The 26,846-nt window shown below is 49.9% G+C and overlaps 5 protein-coding genes across 17 annotated transcripts; 3 read left to right on the top strand and 2 right to left on the bottom strand.

The window, feature by feature from the left end:
- Positions 1 to 513: 513 nt before the first annotated feature.
- clcn3 (chloride channel 3) lies at positions 514 to 9,629 on the bottom strand. Of its 7 annotated transcripts, none has more exons than XM_049756995.1 (15): positions 9,443 to 9,629; positions 8,198 to 8,379; positions 5,932 to 6,092; positions 5,702 to 5,801; positions 5,333 to 5,520; positions 5,122 to 5,244; positions 4,778 to 4,984; positions 4,609 to 4,689; positions 4,292 to 4,544; positions 3,929 to 4,221; positions 3,673 to 3,859; positions 3,191 to 3,589; positions 2,787 to 3,003; positions 2,559 to 2,634; positions 514 to 1,290 (listed from the first exon to the last, which is right to left on the bottom strand). In XM_049756995.1, exons 2-15 carry the CDS (start codon positions 8,358 to 8,360, stop codon positions 1,135 to 1,137), a joined length of 2,604 nt encoding a protein of 867 aa, XP_049612952.1. In that variant the 5' UTR covers positions 8,361 to 8,379; positions 9,443 to 9,629; the 3' UTR covers positions 514 to 1,134. The 7 variants fall into 7 exon arrangements, with proteins under 7 accessions (XP_049612952.1, XP_049612968.1, XP_049612961.1 ...); XM_049757011.1 differs by having other exon boundaries at positions 3,929 to 4,226; positions 4,297 to 4,544; XM_049757004.2 differs by lacking the exon at positions 9,443 to 9,629 and adding an exon at positions 8,800 to 9,223.
- Positions 9,630 to 10,029: 400 nt separating this feature from the next.
- nit1 (nitrilase 1) lies at positions 10,030 to 12,834 on the bottom strand. Of its 4 annotated transcripts, XM_049757129.2 has the most exons (7): positions 12,572 to 12,653; positions 12,137 to 12,211; positions 11,340 to 11,573; positions 11,153 to 11,256; positions 10,937 to 11,073; positions 10,739 to 10,864; positions 10,030 to 10,596 (listed from the first exon to the last, which is right to left on the bottom strand). In XM_049757129.2, exons 3-7 carry the CDS (start codon positions 11,570 to 11,572, stop codon positions 10,330 to 10,332), a joined length of 867 nt encoding a protein of 288 aa, XP_049613086.1. In that variant the 5' UTR covers position 11,573; positions 12,137 to 12,211; positions 12,572 to 12,653; the 3' UTR covers positions 10,030 to 10,329. The 4 variants fall into 4 exon arrangements, with proteins under 4 accessions (XP_049613086.1, XP_049613078.1, XP_049613105.1 ...); XM_049757121.1 differs by lacking the exons at positions 12,137 to 12,211; positions 12,572 to 12,653 and adding an exon at positions 12,686 to 12,834; XM_049757148.1 differs by lacking the exon at positions 12,137 to 12,211 and having other exon boundaries at positions 12,572 to 12,675.
- pfdn2 (prefoldin subunit 2) lies at positions 12,263 to 14,746 on the top strand. Of its 3 annotated transcripts, none has more exons than XM_049757192.1 (4): positions 12,263 to 12,402; positions 13,717 to 13,805; positions 13,982 to 14,105; positions 14,225 to 14,746. In XM_049757192.1, the coding sequence occupies exons 1-4, from the start codon at positions 12,400 to 12,402 to the stop codon at positions 14,414 to 14,416; spliced, it is 408 nt and encodes a 135-aa protein (XP_049613149.1). In that variant the 5' UTR covers positions 12,263 to 12,399; the 3' UTR covers positions 14,417 to 14,746. The 3 variants fall into 3 exon arrangements, with proteins under 3 accessions (XP_049613149.1, XP_049613128.1, XP_049613138.1); XM_049757171.1 differs by lacking the exon at positions 12,263 to 12,402 and adding an exon at positions 12,895 to 13,027; XM_049757181.1 differs by lacking the exon at positions 12,263 to 12,402 and adding an exon at positions 13,051 to 13,196.
- An 810-nt stretch (positions 14,747 to 15,556) lies between these two features.
- b4gat1 (beta-1,4-glucuronyltransferase 1) lies at positions 15,557 to 17,229 on the top strand. Of its 2 annotated transcripts, none has more exons than XM_049757086.1 (2): positions 15,557 to 16,648; positions 16,790 to 17,229. In XM_049757086.1, exons 1-2 carry the CDS (start codon positions 15,557 to 15,559, stop codon positions 16,979 to 16,981), a joined length of 1,284 nt encoding a protein of 427 aa, XP_049613043.1. In that variant the 3' UTR covers positions 16,982 to 17,229. The 2 variants fall into 2 exon arrangements, with proteins under 2 accessions (XP_049613043.1, XP_049613053.1); XM_049757096.1 differs by having other exon boundaries at positions 15,557 to 16,700; positions 16,790 to 16,933.
- Positions 17,230 to 22,193: 4,964 nt separating this feature from the next.
- Positions 22,194 to 26,832, top strand: six7 (SIX homeobox 7). Its single transcript, XM_049757161.2, has 3 exons — positions 22,194 to 22,662; positions 23,857 to 24,020; positions 25,613 to 26,832. Exons 1-3 carry the CDS (start codon positions 22,273 to 22,275, stop codon positions 25,785 to 25,787), a joined length of 729 nt encoding a protein of 242 aa, XP_049613118.1. The 5' UTR covers positions 22,194 to 22,272; the 3' UTR covers positions 25,788 to 26,832.
- Positions 26,833 to 26,846: the final 14 nt, after the last annotated feature.

Below are 26,846 nucleotides of genomic sequence, written 5' to 3'. Positions count from 1 at the left end.
GGTGTAAGAAATGTTGCTATCCGAGCAAGAGTTGCAAGCGCTGTGATCGCGGATTGTCCCGTTTACTTGGACGTGATTGGCCATTCGAAGCAACACTCAACTTGATCCTCATTGGATAAATTCATGTCAGCCCATGTCCGCCAGTGAAAAAGAAAAGGGAAAAAACTTCATGTTGGCAATAGAAAAATGCCATAAAAGTCATAATGATTAGATGATAATCATTGATTTTATTATGAGATAATGTCTGTCTCTCTCTCGAGATATATATATATATATACACATACATACATACATACATACATACACACACACACACACACACACACACACACACACACATATATATATGTATATATATAAATATGTATATATGATATGTCTTGTCACCGTGGGATAGCTGGAAACGCAAGTTCGATGGCTGTGTGTCTTGACATGTGAAGAAGTTGACATTAAAGCAGACTTTGAAGTGATGATCAAACAAACGTGTCGGCGTCTATTTCACATATCACAAAGTTGAAATTTCAATCCAAATTTAATGACCCTTCGTGTTTCAAATGTACAATCAAAGAAAGCAAAGATCACAACATTGCACAACTTCATAAATTAAGAAACTGAGATGTGGGCGACGCGTTCCTCAGCGGGACGGAAAGGACGGACGGAAACGGCCACGTGCGCCCATACCTTCGATTGGTTTGTGGGGAGGAAGGGAGCACAAAGCCACGTGTTGCTTTTTCCACATTTGGTTGTGACAAAATCATTCCCGGCTCATGGCTCAGCTGATTAGCCGTGAAAAGTTCATCCATTCATTGAGGATCAAGGGTGAGCCGTTCCACGTTTGACCTTCTTTCCAGTTAAAGTGACGGCAAAAGTAGCACGTGTGTTAGGTCAATTGCACAAAAATTCAGTTGTTTCTTTTTTTGGACTTCACAACGATGGAAGGATTAGTGAACTAAAAGATATTGCACACCAGACAGCGCCGTGTGGAACTCCTGCTAAGCTCTTCATTCTGGAGGAAGTGACAATTCAGATCACTTTTAGTAAAGTGGGTCACAAACCTCATCGGCAGTCAATCAGCTCAAGCGGACGGAGTGCAAAAACCAAAAAGGGAAAATGCGGGCAAACGAGGCTCGTAGGTCAACGGTAGGTGTCATCCAGGAGGCAAACTGCTTCCTCGTCCTCGTCGTCCTGAAACGATTGGATCAGTTGAACATGATGGACTCGGGATCTTGATTTGCCATTTGAGCCATGTGACGCAGGATATCCTTTTTTGTGACGATGCCAAGAAGCCGCCTGCGTGACAGGAAGAGTTCATGAGCGCCACAAAGCACATTTTGTTGTTGTTGACGTCAAAACCGGGGGCGAGGTTGGAGCTGCTGCTGCTGCTGCTGCTGCAAAGAGAGGCCGAAAACGACGACCAACACCCGTAACCGATAGACGGAAAAAAAGGAGGCTGGGAAACTAAAGCTGATTTTGATATTGTTTGCTATTAGAAGGTCCCCCAGAGGGAGGGACTCAAAGCTACTATGCTTACACAAGTCGAAAATTGTTGGTCGAAAATTAGCTTGGCTGTACACGTATGCTAATGGTGATGTCCGAATACGTGGAATGCTTCTGCCGTGTTGTTTGTAATTTTCAACTTGGGATATTATACAACTATAAACTTAGCAATACTGGCTCGCTAATGCTAACTAGCTAATGCTAATTGTTCGTACATATGTGGCGTGTAATTGTGATGACCCAGATCCAAATTAGCAGACTTGGCTTCAGATGCGCTACTTTTGGTCTTTCTTTTTCCTCTCTCTCTCTCTCTCTCTCTCTCTCTCTCTCTCTCTCTACAACAAAATGTTGTGAAAAGAAGGGCGAAAAAGCTGAAGTTCCCAAAATGTACTCAAACAGGAGCCAGCGGGGGCGAGGTCAGATAAAAAAACTTCCTACATGTATGATAGGACACGGGACTATAATAATCGGGGCGAGAGGGGGAGGACTCTCCTTGCTATGTTCACAAAGACACCCACGAACTCGTCAAGGCGGCGGTTACTGCCTGGAGTCCGATAACATCCGTTGTGGAACCAAGAGCGGGAAGATTTCAGAAAACACACACGAGAAGAAAAGTCAGCTCTTAAAGGGACTTGGAATCCCTGCGACCGCTCAAGCCCCCAAAAGCAGCTTGCAGAAAACGGTGCGAGCTTCTCACTCGTTACGACTTTGCAAATCTACAGCGACGTTGGCTTGGCCAACGCAACGTACGGCTACGACTCTGTACGAACGCCACGGCCGCTACGCCCAGGCTAAGCTAGGACTACGCCGCTCGCATCAGCTACAAAGCGCTTCGCCACGGACGGTCTAAAGTGAAAGAGGCACGGGTTTGAGTCTTGGCTAGGGCTGCGATGCGTCGACTACTGCGGCCGCTGCAATGCGGCTAACGCTCTTGCCAACTAAGCCACCGCCCCCAGCAGGAAGAGAAAGCAGGAGGAATGAGACGCCATTATCTTTTTGCCCACACCAGGTGTCATGCACCCCTCCACTAAAGAGTGGGGGTGGTTTTACTGTCTAGTCACCAGGGCCTCCGTGCGCTGCTTGAGCTCCTCCAGATGCTCTAATATATTCTTCTTTGTGATGATGCCCAACACAATCCTGCAACACACACCCGTTACTCGCACAACTGGCCTGGGACAAGACGCGGAACGACACGGTGCCACTTCTGGCGGGATGGGGGTCAGGGCCAGAGTCCGGTCCGGTCCGGTCCGGTCCGGCACGGCACGCCACGCCAACTGCGCTGCACTCACCCGTTGTGCGTAACCAGGCACTGGCGCAGGCCCAGCTTCCTGAAGATGTCCACCACAATCTCCATGGGCATGTGGTCGGTGACGGTGAAGGGGCTCATGTCGAGGATGGAGCGCAGCTTGAGGGGCCGGGGGCTGTCGGCGGGCAGGGTGGGGGCGTGCTGGGTGAAGTACACCCTGGAGTTCAACATGATGCCCTCCTGCTTGCGCCGAGCGTTCTCTGTCCGAGCGGAAGAGCAGTGGAGGCGCTTTACGATTATGATACGTGTCAAACGGAACTTTTCCTGATCAACTTTCAACGCTCGGCCAAATTTGCATTTCGCAGCCGAACCTTGGACTTACCAGTTGAACCGACTTTGTGACTAAACTCAGCAAGCGGCGTGGGCAAAAACGGCCGTGGTGTTTACCTATAGCGATGGTGATGTCCCTGCGCAGGGCGAAGCCCACCAGCCTCTGGGACTCCTTGGACACAATGACGGGAAAACCGTTGTAACTGGTTTCGTTGATGACCGCCTGCAGGTCCTCCACGGTCAGGTCGTCCTGCGTCAGCACGGCCAGCGGCGGGTCGCAGCGGCGCGGCCGCATCACCTCCCTGGCCAGCGTGGTGTGCGTGAACTCCTCCTTGGCGTCCAGGAAGGGGTAGCCGTTGAGACGGATGTGGGACTCGTAGATGCCCTCTCGCCCAAAAGCGTCGCCCACCCATTTGCTCGTCATGACGGCGGCCATGAGGGGCACGATGTACTCCAGGCCGCCCGTCAGCTCAAAGACGATGACCACCAAGGAGACGGTCATGCGGGTCACCCCGCCTAAGGAGGGAGACATTGCGCAACAACAGCGTGACCACGCCGCACCCAGACAGAGACTTCATCGTTGGCTCCGACAGACTCACCCAGGCAGGCGGCGGCCCCGACCATGGCGTAGAGTCCCGGCGTGATGCAATCGGCGCCAACCTCGCACCACTCCTTGAAGAGGAACCAGTCGTGGTGGTAGTAGGCCAGCTGCTCCACGGCAATGCCGACGATCCGCCCCGCGATGGCGCCGATGGCCATGCTGGGAATGAACAAGCCTGATGGAACCTGAGGGGAGGGGCGGAGTGGCTGCATCGGTTCTCTCTCAAATGGGTCTCGGGCAACAGGCGGGCTCACCTTGAGGCCGAAGGTGAAGATGGTCATGATGATTTTAAAGATGAGCGCGAGGCAGAGCTGCCACATGGCGGCGTAGACGCCGGGCCCGGCGGGCCGGTTGGGGTTCTCCGTAAAGGCCTTGCTGCCGTTCATCTGGCTGCGGTACTGGCAGAGCTGCGACGACTCCAGCGGGCCGCAGTCGGTGAAGAGCTCCTTGATCAGCTCGCTGGTGTTCTGGCGGGTGTACGGGTTGGGGAACGCCACCACGGCCGTGATCGCCGCCACCAGGATCACCTCCAAAACCGGGTACTTACCTGAGGTGCCAGACAACGGTTACTTTCAAAACATGTTTTACGGCCGCTCACAGATCGCCGAAGCACTTGCCAAAGCGGGTCGACTTGCGCCGCCGACACCAAGCAATGTTGGCTCGGATGAAGAAGGCGCCCCACAGGCCTCCGAAAACTCCCAGGAGGATGAAAGGGATAAGCTCAAACAGGTACCAGGGTGTGTGGTACTCCACGTAGAACAGCACCAGGCGGCTGTTCCCAAAGGGGTTAATGGAGCGCAGGACAAAGGCGGCCACCAGGGCGGCGAAAAAGGAGCGCCACAGCGTCTTGAGCGGGAAGTAGTAGCTCACCTGGAGGGGGAGACACAGAGCATGAGACACGTCTTATCCTGCTGGCTCAAAACGAGACGCTCACCTCTTCCAGGCTGAAGAGAACGCCACCTATGGGAGCCCCGAACGCCACCGACACGCCGGCCGCCGACGCGGCCGACAGGACCTGAGCGAGACGGAGAGCCCCATCGGGGTCAACGGAAAAAGCGCAGGCGGAAATGTCGGAAGTGCGCGGTGGCGGGCGCTCAGCTCACCTCTCGCTTCTTGGCCTCGTTCTTGCTGTACTTGGGGAAGAGGTAAGAGAAGATGTTCCCGCAGCAGCAAGCCACGTGAACCAGCGGGCCCTCCTTCCCTAGACTCAGGCCAGACGCCACGGCCAGCACCAAAGTGATGGTCTTGATCATCAGGGTCCACTTGCCCAGGTAGCCCCTGATGATGAACCCGCTCAGGATGGTCTTGATCTGAGGAGGGCAGACCGGCAGACCAGAGTTGGCCTCAGTGGAGGTCAAAAGCAACATTTCCAGTTGGCGCCCTCTAGCTGCTGTGTGTGTTACATCAAGTCAAAACCTTGCTGTCAATTGGCCCGCTTTTCATTTACCTCCGGGATCCCCGATCCGCAGGCGTACGGCGCAAACACTTTGACCAGACACACGGCCAGGAACGCGAAAGACAGCGCCCAGTAGATGTACATGAAGTAGTTCATGATGTAGGAGCCCGGACCCTGCAACGGCGAGCCCAGTTAAAAAAAAAAATAAAAAAAAATAAAGGAAATCTCAACGAGGGGGGGGGGACGGTCCTCCGCAGCGAACCTCGGCCTGGCCCAGGATGAGCTCGGCCCAGCTCTTCCACTGGGGGCACTTGTCCCGCTCGGCAAAGGTGGTCTCGTTGGACGTCCAGCAGCACTGCTCGTGGTTGAACCACATGGCGCTCAGGCACACGCCCTCCTTCAGGTCGTTCATCCAGTCGGCGGCGATGTCGATCAGGCCGGCCAAGGCGCCTGCCGCCGAGGACCAGATGGAGGGACAAGCTTGTTACGTGTTTTCAAATCAATTTGCACTTGAGTTGAATTCATTCACTGCCAACACAAGTAACATCTTTGACGTCTACAACCGTCAATGGCAATGAACGGGTTTAAGAATGGCTCGGCTAGAACCACGGCACGTTTGCAGGGCCATTACCGGAAGCTAAGCCGGTGAGCGTCACAACCAGCCATCCGGACCAGGCGTCATACAGACTCTTGGTGAACTCCCACGCCGACTCCTTCTTCTTACTGTTGATCTGCAAACATCACAAACGTGGTATTTGTACAAAGGGCGGGCGGGCGGGCGGGCGCGGCGCTCCCAAAAACTTGCAAATCCTGGCCGGATCAACCGCGAGTCACGCGGCTACCGGTCCAACTGGTCCTGACCTTGCGGTGCCGTTCGCGGTCCTTGCACTTCTCGCGCACCCAGTCGATGGTGTGGAAGTCGTCGTAGGTGCCCACGCCGGGGATGGGCTCCTCCAAGAAGTCCAGCAGGTGGGTAGAGCTGCTGGGCGCGCCGCCCCCGTTCGTCATGGCATAGTTGGAGCCTACGCCCGACAAAATTATCAGCAGCCGCTAGATCACGTTTCATCTTCAGACGAGTCATTAGGCCTGTCCCATTTCTGCTCTTCCCCCAAATCGTTCGAAAGTTCCCCAAAGAGCTTCAGACCATCTGCGGAGCCCAGCCACCTCAGTGCGGCGGCCCCTTAAGTGTCGCTCGCTGGCGTTGCTGTGTGAAACCAGCTGAAGAAACAATAAGGAAGCCCACGTGAGCGCCAACGGCCGCAAATTCCAAGTCGGCCACCGGTGAGGCCCGCACGCCTTTTTGTCTCTGCTCGCTCGGCCCAAGAAAGCGGCCTAGTCGAGTCGAGTCGAGTCGAGTCGAGTCGAGTCGAGTCGAGTCGAGTCGCGTCTCACCCCCACAAAATGTCACGGGACTCGCAGCCCAAAAGTCGCTTCAACATGTGCTTTGTCTGGGTAAAAATCGGATCAAAATACCCGCATACACTACATAGACTACTTTGGCCCATAATTCTTCTTCTTTGGAAAATGAGCAGCTATTGCTCTCTCTCTCAACTGGGTGCCATTGCACTGCGTCACTTTAAAACATAGGCGTCAACCTCAAGGCCCGGGGGGCCCCAGATACGGGCCGCCACATCATTTTACGTGGTCCGTGAAGACACATTTTGCACCGACTTTGTGTTATTACTAAAAAATACTAAATTGTCTTCACTTTTTCAAATTAGAGCTATTGCAAGCAATTTTAATCACCATTCATCTTTTTAAGCAAAACGCTTTTCAATCGTCTCTGATTTCAAAACTAGTCATTTATCAGTTTGTTGTGTAGCCTAGACTGTATGTACATCGAAAGAAGATGTTTCCGAGGGAAACTATGACTACAATGCGCTGCATACAAAATGGAATACCAGGAGCAAAAGAAGTCGTACGACGACAAACGAACAAGAAATGAATCCCAACGACAGTCAGAAAGAGCAAAAGAGTCCAAACAAACAAGTCAAAAACCAAACAAACAAAGACTAACAATGTGAGCTTTGAAGCAGCTTTTTGGAGCAACTTGATGGAGGACTGGCTTACTCCAAAATCAAGTGCATGACAGTCACAGCGTGGTACCCCCGCTTATTTTGGCAACCCGCCAACCCCCTCCCTCAGTTGGCGGACGACCGCTTGAGGAATGGCTTGATTCGATACGTCGTCGAGCGCTCACTTGAATTGTAAACATAACATTGCTGAAGATCTCCTTAGGGTGGTGGCCAAAACCGCGCTGGAGGTTATCAGACCGTACCGACAACAGGGGTCACGCCTGGATCCAGCTCATGTACGTAGCGTGACGGACGCCCGGTGACGGGCTGCCGTGGACACGGCTCCCGAGGCCTCAGGCTTAATCTCATTATCTTGGCACGACGGCCGCGCGCAACGTCGTCGTCACTAGCGACGGACTCGTACCTCGTCTGGGGATCTCGCGCAGGGGGATGGTGTCCCCTCCCCCGTCGTAAGGTAAATAGGGGTCGGCGCCCGCGTCCTCCTCCTCCTCCTCCATGTTGACGGACCGAGTCGGCGAGCTGAGGCTAGGCTAGGCTAAAAGGAGCTAAGCTAAGCTTTCACTGCGCACTGCATGCGTGCGTTTGAGCTGCTGCCATTTTTGCTGGAGGAAGGCAAGCAGGGCTGCGCAAGGCAGCGACACACACAGCCTGTGTGTGTGTGTGTGTCGCCTTGAACTCTCTCGCACTGCCTTCTCCCGCCTGCCCTCCCTTCTCTCGCCCTCCCTCTCGCTCGCTCGCTCGCTCTCTCTCTACTGCAGCAGCTGACTTGAAGGCTGATGACATCATCATCACGCACGAACCGGCACTCACAGGGGTGTTTCTAGAGCCACTGGAGGCCCAGGAAAACAAAGACAGAAATAACAAAGACCATAAAAAAAGAAAAAGAAGAATCCAAAAAAAAAACCTGGACCATATCAAGCAAATATCTTGCCCAATTAATATATGATGGAACATCAGATAGATCTGTGTTTGGTCAGGTGAGCCCAAGGGTACTTGAACGTCAAATTCAGTGGACAGTAAAGGCCAATAGAATTCCACGAATGCAATAAATACAGCCCCGACCCGGCCCGGCGTGTCCAGGTGCGCCGTACCTGGGGAGGAAGCGTCGCCATCTAGCAGGTTGTCGTCCTCGGTGGTGTGGAAGTCCATGACCATGCCAGCTCCATCGAGCAGCTCCTCGTCGCTGCTGGCGCTGGCGATGCTGTTGTAGCTGTTCCTGGAGTAGCCTCTGTGGTACAGCTGCTCCGACTCCATTTAGCAAAGCAGCCGTGCCCTGGGGGACAAACCACGCAGTCAGAACCAATTCAAGAGTCAAGAGTTTTTTATTCGCCATGTTTGAGCGTGCCAAGCAAGGAATTTGACTTGGGTAAATTCAACATTTAGGTGACTAACAACAACACTCAGGACATGTATAGTGGCTGAAATGAATAAATACCCCCACTCACGTATTTATTTATGATCATTATTGATGTACGTATTGGTGAATGACTTGGAACGCAACATAATCGCGTCAGTGATGATTGCGTCTCGATTGGCTATTGTGAGACTGCATTTGCACGCTTACCCAATCAGGTGTGAGCTGATTAGAAAGAAACGACATGACATGACATGAACTTTGACGCTTGCTGGCGGCCACTGTGGTTAGCTGCTAGTGCTTTACAATAAACAAGAGTCACTCGGCAATTTCACCAACCTCTCAACTTTATGGTTGGGTGCAACCAAGTTCGGCAGTCGCTCCAAAATGTCAAAAGAATTTCCTTACGGTGACCGGCTTAACCATCTTAAAATGAGCTCAGCAATCCTAATGACGAGGCAATCCAAATTCCCGACCCAATACACTGGGCATAAGGTCTCTTTTGGAGCCAACTCTGTTCGTCATTCCAAGCAATTTGGAACTCAGTAGTTTGATCGAGGCTCCCCGAGCGTCATCTCCTGTGGCCATGTCAGCAGGCGGAGCGGGATCACACCCCGTCACTCAGGTCAGTCCAAGTAAACAAGTGCAGGTTCGAGAGAAATGTAGATGTCCGTTCAAAGTCTTGGAAGCGAACCCTGACTTCCGGTACACCGCACAGCAACTCGTCATGTTCCCTTAACTTGTATTGCTGCATTCCAACTAACTGCCTCCGTCGTGACGTTCTCAGCACACCTCGGCACATTGGTGGGCCACCTTGCAGCCTCCCTCAGCGCTCCGGTTTAAGCGACTACGAATGATTTAAAAATAAATCAAATATGGAAAATGTACGTGGCTGCCCCCAATGACACAACGAGATGTTGAGCGATGACTTGATGCTAAAGCTAGCCTCCGGTGTTAGCTACAGCGAGCGAAGCAAACTAACCTTAGCGATGCCTCGAATCCAGTCCGGACGCAACACTTCATTGTTCCTCCTTACATGAAATCGCCCATTTAATAAAGAAGTCGTTTGCACAAGCAGCTCCTCTTCATCGCTGCTGTTTTCGTCCCAGTTTCGTACCTGTGTCAGCAACAGTCACTTCCTGTTTCCTACTGATGACGTCACGGCTGGACCATTGGACCGAACGCGGGCGCTTTTACCGTTATCATGCGTGACACGAGATGTCTGCACGGGCTGACTGATCGCGAACATTTGATGGTTCTCAAGGAAATACTTCTCTCTTTTTTATGGTCGTACTGTTGTTTGGTGCTCATTTCTTTTGCCAACCCACCTCCCGCATTTGCAGTTGCTATGGAAAATGTAGCAATAATAATCAATAATCATTCATCCACAGACGGGTGGTGCAACTTGACACTGATGTAACTTGATCTTGGATTTGATTGATCCCCTTTATTTATTTGGACGTTGTTCTGGGCTCTTTGGTCTCGTCAATGTGTGACCCATTTCAGTCCATTTCCAGGTAGTACCTTCAATTTCGTCACAGGAACGTCAAGCCGCTTGGAAATAGTCCATTTACATTTTGATTCTTGTTTTATTTACAATTACATTTGTTACATTTACGTTATTTCTGTGAGCACTGTGGGATTTCTTCCATTAATAGAGTGGTGCCAACAATTGTGACCCGGTGAGTATTATAAGTGATCTTTCTCATTGTAAAACTCGACAGTCGTTCCCTGTAGTTTAATAAATGGAACACAACAGCCATGATCTGGAGAAGGTTCCTTGTCCTTGTAAAAGACAGAAGAACTTTATATGATCATTTGGAGCAGGTTTCCACATGGCCTAAAATTAGCCAAAGTTGGACCATTCACTCATGTCACGCGCTGAGTGGCGTAAAAGTTGTCGTCTCGCCGATGCTTTTGAAGCGGCATATTCCTTCGAACGCTGCGAACTTTATCTAGGTCGACCTCCACCAGCGCCAGGCCCGCTCGCTCCCCCCCGCAGTCAGCCGTCACCGCTCCCCAGGGGTCCACGGCCAGGGCGTGGCCGTAGGACGAGCGCCTGTCGTGATGCCGGCCCACCTGTGCCGCCGCCAGCACGTAACACTGGTTCTCGATGGCTCGCGCCCGGAGCAGCACCTGTCAACGTAAACGGGCTTCACCCTTTAATATGTGTTGGGTCAATTTGACCCGGGCCAGGAGACATTCAACTGTCCGCTGTACCTTTCATATGAAAAGAGACATCATTTATAACATGATTTAGGACTTCTAAGCGTCGTACCTCCCAGTGAGCGGCTCCCGTCACCTCCGTGAAGGCCGACGGGAAGGTCAGGATCTCGGCGCCGCTCTTCTGCAACGCCAGCGAAAACTCCGGGAACCTCAAGTCGTAGCAGACTCCCAATCCGAGCTGACGGCAAACGGTGACAGCGGTGAGAAGCGCGAGTCGACGCTATCTGACCCGTCGGTGCGGAGAGGACACCTTGCCGATGGGCGTTTGGACCGGCGCTACCAGCGACGGGCCCGGGATGGTGAAGGTGCTTTCGCTGAGCGAGACGCCTTTCTCTGGAAGCTCCACGTCAAACAGGTGGCATTTCCTGTAGGTGGACACGATCTCGCCTGCACGGATCACAAAAACCTCGCCGACGTGACGTCAGGAAGCGCAAAGGAGTCCACGTGCGTTTTAAGACGACTCTACCTTGATTGTTCATGACCACATGGCTGTTGTAAATCCGCCGCTCGACCTCCCACTGACGTCCTCGTTCGTGGAAGCCGCCCAGAGACAACCACATGTCCAACTTCCTGTGACGAAGGAAGGTGATGGCCAGAAACCTTTTTTTTTCTTGTCCACGTCTTTCACACCAATCCGCCTCGATGTCTCGTACCGGGCCATCTGAGCGTATTGCGCGATAGTATCTCCCGCCAGGGTCTCAGACAGCTCCAGGGTCTCCTCGCGGCTGGAGCCGATGTAGTCAAAGGCCTCGGGCAGGAAGGCCATGGCGGCGCCTCGTCGCTTTGCCTCTTCCAGCAGCTCTCGGGTGGCACAAAGGTTGGCTAGCTTGTCTACGGTGACGCCTAGCTGACACAAGGCGGCCCGCGGATGGTGAGAACTTGACATCCTGCGCAGAGAACGGATTACGACCGATACTTTTTACTTTCGGTTTGACTTAGCTTTAATTCGTTTACAGAGATGGTTTGTTTTGCTTCGTTTAAAAAAAAAAAGTGTTTTGTCTCCTGGGGACGATGTCACCAGGCGGCTTTTTTTTTACCCGTGCGACATTACTTTTAAAGCATTTATTGATTTTATTTTGTTCACAAAAAATGTATTTCCAATTTCAATGTTCGTTACTTCATTAGTTTTCATTGACTAAAATAACTGGTTCTGACAACACCTAGCATGTTAACTCAAATATGCAGAATAGTTTCTAAGACAAACACAGCAGACAAATATTGACATTATTTTTTGATTATAATAGAATCATGCTGCTTGCGCCACAGTTCTGGCTTTTCGTCTTTCACTAACACCGTATGAAAGCAATAGTCACAATACAGATGAAGTTGAAATATGCTTTACGTATAAAACCACCAGGTTAAAAGCAATAAAATGCATCTTAGCTGGAACAAGCAAGAGGGAGAACATCTAGTAACTCTTCAAGATTCTGCTATTTGTGTCTCGCCTTACCTGAAGGCTGTTTCAGCAAGCAGGCTATGTGAACATTAACATTCAGGAGAAGTTGACCTTTAAACGAGGGAAAGTCTGAACAACGCACGAAGAGAACGTTCAGACTCATTAACCGCAGGAACATACTCTGTAAAGTGCACACGAGCAAGCTTTCTCGGCAAATTCTGCACTTTCTACCCATTTCCTCCAACCTGTCGCAAAAATAGCTCGAGTGCTTTTCCACAACCAAATCAATATTGGGGCCCAACTAAACGGAAAATCATATGGTATTTATTATTTATTTATTTATGCTTTTCGGCAAAGTTAGCCATTCATCTTCTTAACATTATTTTCCTGCCACCTTGCTAACTACCGCCCCTTCTAATGTTTCATCCGCTGCCCTTGCTTTCGTGCCTTGTTGTTTTGTTTCCTGTCAATTGCATGATGCTCAGCTACCTGGTTGATGTCCGATTGTTGAACTTTGTTTCAGCTACGGTTGTACATAAAATGACAAGGACTTAAGGTTGTGCAGATTACACGTGGAGGAGGGAATGACAAATAATTAGTTACCTGCTATGTGGCTTGACTGCCCGAATGGAGAATAAGGACGCTGATGACCTCAATACGGAGAACATTGGTTCAAATCATGACCTGTTCACTCCAAGTTAAAGATTCTGGCAGAACGAGGAACCTTCGCTCCCCACTGAAAACAAAAGAGACCACCGATACGTGAAGGCGTTTGTTGACGTCGGCTAATTTCATTCAGGCAATCTCGCGGGCAGCGCTTCAACTCCTGACAGGGGTCTTCCTCGTCACCTAACGAGATCCAAAATGGCAGCGAACGGTAGCAACGCGGCTTCCAAAGCTACAAACAATAGTGGAGGAAAACAATCCACCCCCTCCACCGAACAGGTACCGCCACCGGGGCACCGTTCGTCGCTTTGATTGTGGCCGGCCCCTCCGCGGGGATTAACGGGACGAAGAAACGGGGCTAGCCACAATGCTAACGGTCGCATCTCATCGCTGCACCTATCTGGCGACCGTGTGCTTGTGTCCACCTGAATGCAGCCATTTGACAATGGTGGATGCTTTTGTTGTTCTACTTTTAGGCTGCTCTGGTTTGTACGGCCTTCTTGTGTGTTTGTGTGTGTGTGTGTGTACTTGTCCGTCGACGTGACATCAACGCTATTTTCAGTGTACACTAGCCGATCCGACCAACTTAGTCGTCACATTAAGATGATAGCCGGTGATATTTGCATTCAAATGCGACTCTTCTGCAAATTTCATCAAGGTATCTCCCAGCCAGTAGTAAACTCACCACCAGGGGGCGAAAGAACGATGAAAGCGTCAATAAACTGGCTAAATTTGACAAACGAGCGCATCCTGCCGAGTCATGACGAGAGAGGTGAAGCAAATAATGTGGATGAGGAACGAGTGGCTCCCAAGGGTTTAGCATCTGTTATTTTGGATTGATGACAAGTAACACTAAGAAGAACATTTTTATTTAGGTAGCCCTTTGTCAATTTTACAATCTTGCGTAAATCAGATGATTACTTATTCTAAATCTATAAGAATGAATTCACTTGTGTGATGTTCAACAGGTGGTGGCAACATTTCAGAGAATGCGCCAGGAGCAGCGCAATATGGCCTCCAAAGCAGCAGAGTTGGAGATGGAATCAAATGAACACAGGTGGGTGGGGGTCTCTTGCGCCAAAAGGCATCGGCCCGACTGTCGGCACGTCACGCCCTAAAAAAATTGACGAAAATACACGGCGACGGAGACAGCCACGCTGACCATCAATTATCGATGATGATAAACCGAGAAAACTTTCCTCTGTGATCGATTGGCTTGTCTAACTCCACCAGCCTTGTCATCGACACCCTGAAAGATGTGGACCCTTCCCGGAAATGCTTCCGTCTCGTCGGCGGCGTGCTGGTGGAGAGGACGGTCAAAGAAGTTCTGCCGGCACTGCAAACCAACAAGGAGCAGGTAATGACAATGCTCATTTCAGATTTTTTTTCTTTAGCTGTGGATTTTTTGTATTTTGTCACGAGCATCCATCGCCGCATGTCAATTTCAGCATTTGTCTCCTGTTTGTGTCTTGTCAGCTCTCCAAAATAATCGAGTCACTCAACACCATGATGCTGGAGAAAGGCCGTGAACTCACCGAGTACAGAGAACGCTTCAACATTCGCCTGGTGGGCGAGGGCGAGACCGATGCACAGAGCCAGTCCACGACTGCTTCCAAGGATAGTGAAGGAGGCAACCCTAAAAGTGGAGCTGGTGTTTTGGTTTCATAGTTGTTGTTGTTTTTTTCGAGGGGGGGGGGGGGGGGGGATGCTGTGGCTGTAAGGCTCTCACATATTGAAAACAAAGTTGACAAAAAACAAAATCTAGGTTCAAACATAAAATTTGCCTCAAGATTTTATACTGACAACTTGGAGATGCGACGTGCCCTACCAAATGCATTTTCAGTAGTTTTGGTAGGTCTCGAATGTTGTTTACAGTGTGTGCGTGCATGTGTGTGTGTTTGCGGCGGCCCCGCAGGCGAAGTGCTCACATGTCGTAACGGTCAGCCCGTTTTGCTCTGCTCTGGCAAACTGCAGAGAATAAAAAGCCTTTGGCAACGAGTCCTCTTGTGATGTTCTCCATGCATATTGGCACACAATAGCGATTTGTAAACAGGTGCAGCTCAATAACACATAAGCATATGACATTTAAACACATCCAAATTAAATTCCCAAATAATCCACTTTGACAAAAGTTAAATGGTAAAGTAAGAAGTATTGTAAAGCAGGCAAATACTGTATCTGTAGCTCATTGGTGTTTGGTTGTTCTGGGCTGTGGAGAAGGAAGAAGAATTTAAGAGTTGGCATGGCATGGTGGAGGAGAATGTGACAATAAAGCATGGCGTTCTATCCATTTTTTTCTGTCCATTTTTACACATTTAATTTACATATTGATGGCATCGTGGCATGCCGAATCCTGATACCTCCGAAATCCCCCCTTTTCGGTAGAACGAAATAGCTTGTCCGACAAACAGAGTGAGGCATTTTAAACAGCTTAGATCGGGCAATAATGTGTACAAAGAGCCCAAGCACGTATACATTTGAAATATATTTGTCAAAATGACCAAATTATGACGGGATTTTACCGAGTGTCTGTGATATCGAGCCGAGTGGCCCTTTTTATTATTATTTTCAATTTAAAAGGTCCTTGCCCTCGTGCTGGACATGCGCGTGACGTCATGACGCTCGCTCTCACGGCGTTCGTCGGGAGCCTTTCCAGCTGGTAGCGCAGCTGCTATGCTATGCTATGCTATGCTATGCTATGCTATGCTATGCTATGCTAAGCGGCTAGGCTAAGCTAGGCGAAGCGGCCACCGGCAAGAATGGCAAGGTAGGCGACGTTCCCTCTCGTTTCGGCTCACTTTGTGAGGAATGCATCTGCCCAAGAAATGTTCGGCCTTCCGCATGGTGCTGAGCGCTCTGCTGCTGGTGGCGCTGCTGCAGCTCCTCTACCTGTCCTTCTTGTCCAAGTTGCACGGCAAGCAGCAGCGTTACAGCTACTCGGAGCTCTTCGGGGGCTCCGGCCCGGGGAGCGTCGCGGCGCACGCCGAGAAGAACGCCCGCAAGGAGCGCCTGAGATATTCCCTTTCCACGGGGGGGATCTTTGACCACAGCGGACAGTACCGCGTGTACAAGAACATGGTTCAGAGCGACTTCGCCAACAAGCCGGCTTCCAATGTCCTCACGCTGGCCACCCACACGAGCATCAACAACCTTCACCACCTGGAGGATCTGGTGGAGCGCTGGCGCAACCCGCTGTCGGTGGCGATCTTTGCGCACGGCCAGGACGTCAAGTTTGCCACGGCGCTGGTGTACGCGCTGGGCGTTTTGTGTCCTCGCTTGCAGGCCCTGGTGGACTTCCACCTGGTGTGTCTCTCGGGGGAGACGGCCAGCTTTCCCGAGGAGGACCACCACCACTTTGCCGGCCTGGGCGACTGCGCTGCCGTCTTCGCCCGGCTGCAAGCCCACAGGGACAAATACAAGAACTACGCTATCGGCGCCGACGTCTCTTACCCCAATAACCTCCTTCGGAACGTGGCCCGAGGAGGCACCGAGGCCTCCTACGTCCTCATCATTGACATCGACATGATGCCTGCGGCCGATTTGCACCGGCAGTTCCTGGAGATGATCGCCGGGCGCCGGCCTGACCCGGAGCAGGTTTTCGTCTTGCCCGCCTTCGAGATCCGCCACACCAGGAAGATCCCGGCCACCAAGGCGGAGCTGGTGCGGCTATACCAGGTGGGCGAAGTGCGACCTTTCTATGAGGAGCTGTGCCCTCGATGCCAAGCCCCCACCAACTACTCGCAGTGGGTCAACAGCCACGTCCGGGACACTTCGGGCGCCCTGGAAGTGGCCTACACGCTGACCTGGGTGGATCCATGGGAGCCTTTTTACATCGGCCCACGCAACGTGCCCCTCTACGACGAGAACTTCAAGCAGTACGGCTTCAATCGCATCAGCCAGGTCAGAAATGGCGTCAAGCGCGTGCAGAGCAGCCAAATCGGGATTTCGTAAGGCACGCGAGACCAGATCCAAATGAACGCGAAACTGTCTTTCATATTCCATTGTGACGTCTCATCCGACTTGGTCACTTGTTTTGTGCAGGCCTGCGAGCTCCACGTAGCCGGCTTCAAGTTCTCCGTGCTGAGCTCGGCCTTCCTGGTCCACCGCGGCTTCAAGATCCAGGGCGAGTTCCACGCTAAGAAGGACGAGGAAAACAATCGCAACCGGCTCCTGTTTCGCAGCTTCAAAGAGGCTCTGAAGACCAAATATCCAAACTCCGCCAGGCGATGCTAATATAAAGAATCCCCCCAAAAATTGGGGATAGGGGTGATTGGGGCCATCCTCCACATTAACATCCTCTGATTGTGAGGAAGAGAAACTGCTCAGTGATGTCCGTCGGTGACCACTAGATGGCAGCAGATGCGCTGAGTCCCGACTGACGACCGATAGTTGACGTTGTACTTTTGACATTTTTATGCTTGTATTTGTATTTATTGTAAAATGGCACATCCCTCGTCAATCACCCTTTTTGGCAGAGAAAACGACTTGCCTTCTATTTATTTTTACTGTTGTGTAGCACTGCTCGTCTTCTGTAGTACGACGTTGCCATGACAAGCACAACAGGAAGTCAATCTTTCTATCCGTAGACAAAGTACCCACACAATGAGTACTTTGAGTTCGAGGCTTTTCTTCTGTCTCCATAAGTATTCCAAACTCAAGTTTTGGGAACCTTTGGTTCTGGCTACCCAGAAAAAAAAAGTCAAATGGGCATGTGACACCTGGAACTTTTGGTGCTAGTTTCGAAAGCCCCTCTGTGGCATTGTTCATTGTGTGTTAGCATCAAGCTAGTGTAGTAAGCTAGCGAGGGATGACAATGTTAATACGGTTTTGTTTAATACACAACAGGAAGGTTTTAGTTTTAAGATAGGTCAAACTACAACTGGGACAATAAACATTATGATGCAATCGCTTATTTGTCTTTTTACTATTCTTGTAGTTGATAAATGCTTTCAAATTAATTTATGATTCATGGGCCTTTATTTTAGCATAGAGGTAACTTCATATTACTAAGTTTGTGAGAAATTGTTGTTATTGTTTGTTAGAAAATAGAAAGAAGTGGACCATGTGGGAAAAAAATTGCAATTATTGAGACAGGGAGAGAAAAAAAGGCAATTCGATTATTGTTTGTTTTGATGCACTCGCGAAGCAATCTCTGTGAATACATTTCGTACGAGTTAGGTTGCTTGACAGATTGTGTGGTGACACTTTACCCCCCCATCACTGCTGATGGTTAAAAGAAAGGTGGGGGCCGAGTGGTTGGTCCGTTTCAATGTTGACATGAGTCACATGGCCCGCTTTTGCCATCTGCCGCCAGAAAGGACAACTTGTGATGTTCTGTGCTGTGACAAGCCCGGCGTACCGTGAATCGTGTCCGAGCGTCCTCCGATGACACGCCGGCTGGAATTTCCGGGGGCCCGACTTGGCATTAAGGCAGCGTGAGGGTTCCCTCGAGTCGCCCCGGTTGCCCGTCGCGGTCGTTAATAACGCGGCAGAAGGTAGAGAGGGGGTGGCTGGTGTGGAGCGGAGCAGGTTTGCAGGAGCAAAGGGGGGTTTATCTCCATCGGCTAATCTGGGTCACAGAGCTTTACGCCAAAAGCAATTAGGGCCGCCCTCTCCTGCGCGGGGCCGGCAGGAGGGCCAGTCAACCCGCCCAGCCATCTCGGGCCAGGAGAGCAGCTCTGCTTGTGGCTCGGCAGGGGGAAAGCAGCAGGAGGGCGCCATGAGCTGCGGGCATGGGAGGGAGGGAGGAGGCCGCTCCAGAACGTCAGCCCTCCTTGTGGGTCACGGGGAGAGTAGAGCAAAATGTTCATGACTGTAACATGGTAACAAATACAGGGAGCGGGAAAAATCTCCCAAATATTTCTTTGCCCCCAAAACAAAGAATGTGGAGTCAGCACAAATATGGCCTGGACGTGACACGAGTGGCTGAAGGGTGCTGATTGGTGGATCGTCATTTGAATGTAACTTTGCCAAATGCATTGGGCCACTTCCAAAGACGGTTTTGTCGGTTCTACGAGGTATCATCCATGTGATATCAGACCAACGACAAGTTCTGGGCAAGCACGCTGGCGGCAATAACACAAGCGGCAGGTGAATGGAAGCACACAGCCACGCAACAACAACAAAAAAATCTTTTTGGGGAAATAAATCACCTGATCCAACTTTTGGTTCCTTTGGAGACCATTGACGTCTATGCAAACTTATCAAAACTTTACATCCCTCACCAAAGTAAACTCCCACGAAATGAGCCAAGGTAGCCCGTCAACCCAATAGACAATACAAAGAGCCAAAAGTTGGTCGTAAACGCGGCTACGGACCCCCCAGCTACTCTCGTTTGTTAAATTCCCGGGATGCAACAAGTCCCTCCATTTTCCTGCACGCCAAAATGTGGCAATAACGACATGTGACACGGGACTGGCTTGCTAGCTGGCTAGCTAGCTAGCTGAGGGAGAGAAAAGGAGGCCTGGCAGATAAATGTAATCCTTCTCACCACACTAACACTTCTTAGCTTTGCACCCCTGCTGTCATAGGCGCTCAGCAACACCAACGATCACACCCCCCCTAGCCACCCACACACACGCGCACGCCCCGCAAACGCGGTTGTCACGCTTCCCACTGAAAACATGAAAACACACCTCGGCTCCCACGCCGTCCTGGTCGATCAATGAATGACAGCAGCTGAGAGCGCCTATGATACGATGAGCTTCGTCCGTGTTGGCACAACAGCCAGCGCGTGTGTGCCAACACGCCTTGTGTGTGCCAACACGCCTTGCGCAACCACCGAGAGCCTCGACAAAAGAATTGGACCGCTAAGCAGTCTGAAGAAAAGTCTCCTCCGGCGATGCGGTCCAGTTGGAAGTCTCCGCTCTCGAATCACTTGCTAGTGAACATCAAGTTGGGCCAAACGTACTGAAGTATTGTTTCAGAGAGGTCCGATTCACACGGATAGACAATTTGGAGTCTTCCATTGCCTCTTTTTGGAATGAGGGCCAGAGGAAGGCCTGAGCCCAGAATTTGACCCCGTGACCTCTGAACTGTGAGGGGAGGGGAGGGGGGATGCTAAGGACTGGAGCCACCGTGTCACAAGCAGCAGCGGCGCGGCAAACGGCGCATGGCCACATTTTTTGGAAGCGTGATCGCCTTGTGGTTTTTTAATCAAATTCCGCTCGATTGAATCGTATCCACCTCGAGAAGCAAGCGAGTGTACGAATACGAAGTGCTCCATCGAGAGTTGCTGGCTCCTCGAAAGAAAAAGAAAAAGCTCGGGCGGCCTTTCTGGACCCGGTCAAGCTCTCGCTATCATTATGATCGAACAGATTAAGAGGATTTGAAATGGCAGATTAAATTCAAGTGTCACACAGTAGGCCTGTCATCTGTCGCGGTGCACAACAAAGACTTTAGTGGTCCAAATCAATAAAAGCTGTGCCGCGTGGCGACAGTCTTTCTTTTCACTACTACCTTCACTTGGAGCTGATCTTCCACACCCACGTGCTTTTCTTCAGGACCATTTATCTGCATCCCCGAGATGCTACTGAAAATGGCGCGAGCCACAAAGGGCCGGGCCGGGCTTTCCCGTTCGGACGGGCGAGCGATCCCGCCGCCGAGGCGTCCGTCGGGCTCGGCCTCAGCCCGGCCTCAGCCCGGCCTGTCCCGTCCCGTCCGCAGAGGATCAGGGGGGAGCTAAGTCACCAAAGCAGGAATTAATGAGCATTAGGCTCTTAGGTAAGAATAAGTCCCACCTTTAATCCTAAACAACTCCACTAACACCTGTTACATACCGCTTGCTAAATATACATAGCGTCTCGTCGTTAGTGGTGTCACGATACCAGAATTTCAGTAGTTGGTACCAATAGCTGCGATTACCGATACTATTTCGGTATCACGGTGAAAAACAACGGAATCCACTTACTCATTTATTTAAAACTGCTTAAAGCGTATCGTCGACTTTATATGTTAAAAAAGAGCAGCAGTGGCACAGATTCTTCAAGTCACATATCTAGACTGACAATAAATTAAAAAAAGAGCAGCTGAAGCCATTGTTACGAAAGACCGAACGTTTTCTTCTTCTTCTTCAGTGCTGCTCGCGTGCGTATACTGCCCCCTTCAGTTCTGGCGAAAATCGATACAGCTTGCAAAGTGAAAAATGAACTATTCGGTTCTGACGGTACCACAAAAAAATCTGGAACTTTTTGCATGCGGGTACCCAATTGGTACTCGATACTTTAAATGTCTATCTGCCATTTATTATTACATACAAGATTTTACGTTTGGGGGATTTCCTAGTCATCTTCAATCAAATAGGGGTCACTGCCCAGTCAGAGTTCCCGGCCGTGTCGACAAAAAAGAAAAACAATCATCCATGGCCGGCGCCGATTGGCCGGGCTAATTTTCTCAACGGCTTCGCTTAACGTCCAGCTTCTGGGTAAGCCGATCCCTCAAACAGCGGCCATGACAACGTCTGTGGCGAGAGAGGCCCGTGTCAGCAAGCGTCGTCCGTTGACGTTGATTCGGGATGTGAAGGGGAGGGGGGGGGGGGGGGGGGGGCTGCTCTCCCTGTGTGAGGTGAGGTGTAAAACTAACACTCCATGTCTTATGGGGCGCAATGGGATGGACCTGTCTGAGAGGATACTGCCATTGAGTTGCAAATGAGCTTGGAATTAGCCCTTACACATTTGCCTGGAGGGGATTAGCCGTGTGCGTGCGTGTGTGTGTGTGTGTGTGTGTGTGCATGCGTGCATGCGTGTATGTGTTTTTAACCCATTTTCCCTGCCATAGTGTTAAGTAGATAATACTAATTACTTCTCCTCCCAATTGCTTGTTAATTGTGTTCACTGTGGATTTATACAGCATGCTAATACCCCCCCCCCCCCCCACCAACACACACACACACACACACACACAGATACCCCCTACTTGGCTTGGTGGCAGAATCAACAGGTCAGTTGTTTTTTTTTTTTTTTTTTTTTTGTAGGCAGAAGGCTCCAGTTTAAGCCACTAATTAATTATGCCAAGTGGGCCTCCACAGCAAGAACACGCAGAATGGTTCTGAGAAACGTGTTGTATTGTGTGTGTGTGTGTGTGGGTGTGTGTGTTTATATTGAAGAGTGCAGATGTTACAAAGATGATAACGATGAGGATGATAATCTTCTTTGTGGTGGATCATCCTTCACCTGACGGCAACCTCCTCTGAGTCTCGGGCATCAACGTATTGATCGGGCGCTCTTTGGCGCGCCGTCCGTCTCCGAATCACTCTATCCATGTATGTTGAGGCTAATCGGCCAAACAAGCTGATGAGCTGTGTGTCACCTCGGGCCAGGGTAACCCCAACTCCAGCCCCACCCACCCCAACTCCAGCCCCACCCACCCAAAAACCCGGTCTGATAATCCTTCTCCAAACAAGCGCAGAGATGCTAATTGCGTCCGTCTATAAATACCGCCTGACTCACGGCAGCTTTATCTGTGACACCGGCCGCCGCGAAGCACACGGTCCTGGTCGCTCGTACTGGGTTCTTTTCTTTGGCGACATGTTCCCGCTGCCCATGTTCACGGCCGAGCAGGTGGCCCGCGTGTGCGAGAACCTGGAGGAGACGGGCGACATCGAGCGCCTCGGCCGCTTCTTGTGGTCCCTCCCGGCCGGGCAAGCTCTGAACCGCCACGAGTCGGTGATGCGGGCGCGAGCCCTGGTGGCCTTCCATCGGGGCAACTTCGAAGCGCTCTACCAGATCTTGCAAAGTCATCGCTTCACGCGGGAGTCCCACGCCAAGCTGCAGGACCTGTGGCTGGATGCGCACTACCGGGAGGCTGAGAGGCTCCGAGGCCGACCGCTGGGTCCGGTGGAGAAGTACCGCATACGCAAGAAGTTCCCCTTGCCCCGAACCATCTGGGACGGCGAGCAGAAAACTCATTGCTTCAAGGTAATTCATCCGCGATTGCGTATTTTGCCAAAACGGGCTTCCATCGTTGGGATTACTTTTTGCGCCACAAAAACGGAAAGATTTTAGAAAAAAAATTCTCACACGAATTACAATTTCATATAGGATTCCCCCTCCCCAGATCCTCTTCCCATGTATTCTACTAAGGATGTTTTCACTCGAATTAAAAACCTACGCCGTATTTTTGTTTTCATTGGATTTTGTTCGGTAAAGTGACTTTGCGTTGTTTAACTCTACCAACCTGCGCGTGTGGCGAGATGAGGCCTGTCTTCGATGCTGCCATCAGCACGTTAAGCGGCTAAACATGATCCAATTGAGTGGATAGACGGTGACTTCTACGTACATCTTCCAATAATATCCCGTCTAATACGATTGCAAGGGCACGATAGGCGACTCATAGCTAGCTATGCGTTCCATTTTGAAAGCCGACATTAGAAATCGGCACAGTGATTGTCAAAAACGGATTTCCATCAAGGATGTTAACGTTGTCAACCTCTTTACGATCGTCCGTAGCTTGAATATCTAAACTGCACTTAAATATCGGAACCTAAAACACCTGTGCCGAGTGACGACATTTTCTTTTTGCACAGAAAAATGAATAAATAAGAATGGTAGCTAAAGAAATGTTGGAAAACAAGCAGTGCTTTGCTGCTATCTTGTGGCATCGATTAACAAGAACATAAACCTGGAGTAAATGAGATTTTTGCCGTCATGAATCTAGATCAAAATATGTTGTCGTCCGAGAACAATCAACTTTGGCAAATAATACAGTCACGAATATCTGTAATAAATGTAAATGTATTGACAAACATAAACATTTGCATGTCATTACTGTACAGCTAATACAGACATCTTATTTTGTTCTCTGAGTTCTCAATGCTACTCTAAAAGAGAAAAAAAAAAAAAACTCTGAACTGCTGCACTAAGAATAACCCAATATGGATGGGTTATTTTTATGCAAGTCGTTTTATTTTTTGAACCCTTATATGGGTAAGATCGGTAATAAAACCAATTTGAAAAAATAGACTGACAGCTAAAAGAATAAATAAACGACTGACAGTTGCTCTTGGACGCCCCCTGGTGGTCACAGGGACCCCTAAGCAGGATCTCCGTGACCTTATGCCTTAGTCTCTGAGCAAGTTAATAAATTGCGTCCTCTTCACTGTTTGTGACTAGGAGAGGACCCGCAGCTTGCTGAGGGAGTGGTACCTCCAAGATCCTTACCCCAACCCATCCAGGAAGCGCCACCTGGCCCAGGCCACGGGACTCACGCCCACCCAGGTCGGCAACTGGTTCAAGAACCGGCGGCAACGAGACCGCGCCGCCTCCGCCAAAAGCAGGTGAGTGACGAAAAAGGGGCGGGGCGCTTTGAGCTGGCCAGTCAACGCGAAATCATTTTGATAGCAGTGGGGACTGCATGGCAAAACCATCTACCCTTGTTGAGACTAAGAAACCAAAAAGCTTCAGATTTAAATTGGCGCCATGTGTTGTTAGTAAATATTTCAAGTCAACCTGGACCATAACAATCCAACTTGTCCCTAATGTAGGTTTTAACACACTTCAACCAGTCAAAGCCCGACTTTTGAATGTTCCCAAGGACAGCCAAAGTGTTGGCAAGGGAATGGGAAGCAAGTTGCAAAGACTTTAAAATAATAATAGAGAGAAGCGACCTCCTACCAGAACAGAGCAGTGAGGGTTCCGCTCCGGCAGAGGTTCCTCTCCAGGTTTTAAACTTCAGGCCCAGACCAGGCCCATAGCTGGCCATCACCTGGCCTGTGTTGGGTTTTTGGTCCTGAAGGAATGGGTTCCTTTTCCTGCGTAAAAACAGGTCCAATTAAGAATCTGGCACTCACACACAATCATCAAACACTCAAAATACAAAGACTGAAGAAATAAATCATGCATTGAAATGATCAGTCTCACTCACAATCATGAAATGTATGTTTATGGGTTCATCACAGTCACAAAAGACAAACACCTGCGTATATTTCATAATTGAAATGGATGGCAGCCCCGGCGATGAACTGGGCTGGCTACATTGGATGCAAATCAAGAACGCTCATAGCAAAAAATAACCTCTTCAGCGTTTCAATTCCAACTTGTTAAGAGGTAATACACAATCGCGTGAAGAAAGGACAATTATAATCAGAGAGATATAGCATGACACTACCAACCACACCGATCAGCAAAGTAGCGGCTTGGCTAGGCAGGCACATTCAAATGAACAGGGCGGCTAGGCTACATTAGCGGCTAGGCTACATAGTATTAGCGGCTATGGCTAGGCGGCACATTCAAATGAAGGGGGCGGCGAGCCTACGTTAGCGGCTAGGCTACATTAGCGGCTAGGGCCGCTAGGCTAATTAATACATGCTACGACAACTTACGAGTTAAATTGTAGCCTTGGCTCCGTTTCACTCGCTCGGCGGCTCCCACAGTTCGACAATTGCTGCATTCGCATTTATATCCTTTGATATCAATTTCAGCATTATAATCCTGTTTCAAACTTTCCTTCCATTGCCCGTGACACCTGGCTTCCACGAGCGACCACCTGGATTGGGTGCGCTGTGACGTGACGGCAAGAATTTACTAAAGTAGACCAATCAGGGGAAAGAAAAAAAAAAGATGTTTAAAAGCATTCATTCATTTTCTAATCACCATCATTTAAATTCAGTTTTTTCCGCCCCCCTCAAGAGTGCTCCAAAAGTTTAGGTTGCGTTAATACTTAAAATGCATCTGTGATGTCACAAAATGTATGGATTGTTTTAGGGTTAGATAAGTTGGTGAATTGACGAGAGTAAAAAACAATTCGGGGGTGCCCAAGAGCTAAGGGATATTTTAAAGTATAATTGACACAATTACACATCCCCAATTTAATGGAGAGAGAAAACATCCTCAGGTCTTGCAATGACTCTCTTTGCTGTTTGTGAACCAGGCTGCCGCAGGACCCGGCCCACCTTCCCTCAGACCGTCCCCGTTCATTGGTCTCCTCCCCGCGGAACTTGGGCAGCCCCGAGGCCAGCGATGGCAGCACGGGGACCGAGCACAGGGGCACCGGCGCCTCCACGCCGGACATCTCGGTCAGCAGCGACAGTGAATTCGACTCATGAGATGACGCCGCACGAAAGACACCGTGGACTTGCCGGAGATGGGCTTCTGGCGGGGCTTGGGCCGTGCCATGCCATGCCATGCCATGCCATGATGTCACAATTTCGAATTTGAAAAAACAAAACAAAACAAAACAAAACATCATGCACTTCATCAAGCTTGACAGCTATCTCAAAATAACGCCTCTCTGTTCTTGAAGTGTTTCTTGTTGCTCGATCCGGCAGCACAGTGCCTGGCTCCGCAGAGGTGGCAAACGTACGAACAATCTGTACTTAGTAGAAGTATGGTGACGCTGTAAAAAAAAAAAAGAAAAATAATTAGATGTCTTCCGCCAGAGGGCGACATTTCCCCGTTAGCGCTCTAGCGGGAGCTGTATTGATTTTTAATGAAGTATTTTTAATTTTGGTTATATACAATAGTCGTTTTGTTAACTTGACATAATGGGGAAAAATCATTTCTGCGCAAAAATAGTTTCTCTCTCTCTTTTTTTTTTAATCAACTTACATCATGTTTGTACTATGTTCATTTTGTTTTCAATTGTCAATTATTTTACTGGTTCTTTTATCACAAACAAAATATTTAGGTTGCATTACCTGACATGTTTCAACTCGTACTTGCGCCTTCATGACACTGATGAAGGCGGAAGTACTAGCCGAAACATGTCAGGTAATGCAACCTAAATATTTTGTTTGTGATAAAAGAACCGGTAAAATAACTTACATCATGTGTATACTTAAATAAAAGCTCACGAGGCTAAACCAAATGTTACGATACGTATCCAGAAAAAACAAGTTTGTTGTTGGGAGCTAGCAAGCTCCAAGCACAGTGAGCATGTCACTGCCTTAAAAGGAACTCAGGGAACCACTGGCGTTGACCTGCTGACATCATGTGACGTGTTGTTTAAGCCACGCCCGCTACGTCGATGACACGAGGAGAGCCGCCTCGGAGACATGGACCGCCACCGGTGGACTTTCTTCCACAGCATTTGAGGGGAAGAAAGAAAGATGGTTTCATGTCAATAAATGAAAGTATTTCTATCCAAAGTGACTTTTTGCTTGTTT

Source organism: Syngnathus scovelli, chromosome 1 (genome assembly GCF_024217435.2).
Source record: "Syngnathus scovelli strain Florida chromosome 1, RoL_Ssco_1.2, whole genome shotgun sequence".
In the NCBI taxonomy this organism is placed as follows: Eukaryota; Metazoa; Chordata; class Actinopteri; order Syngnathiformes; family Syngnathidae; genus Syngnathus; species Syngnathus scovelli.
This window is presented reverse-complemented; position numbering and strand designations above follow the sequence as displayed.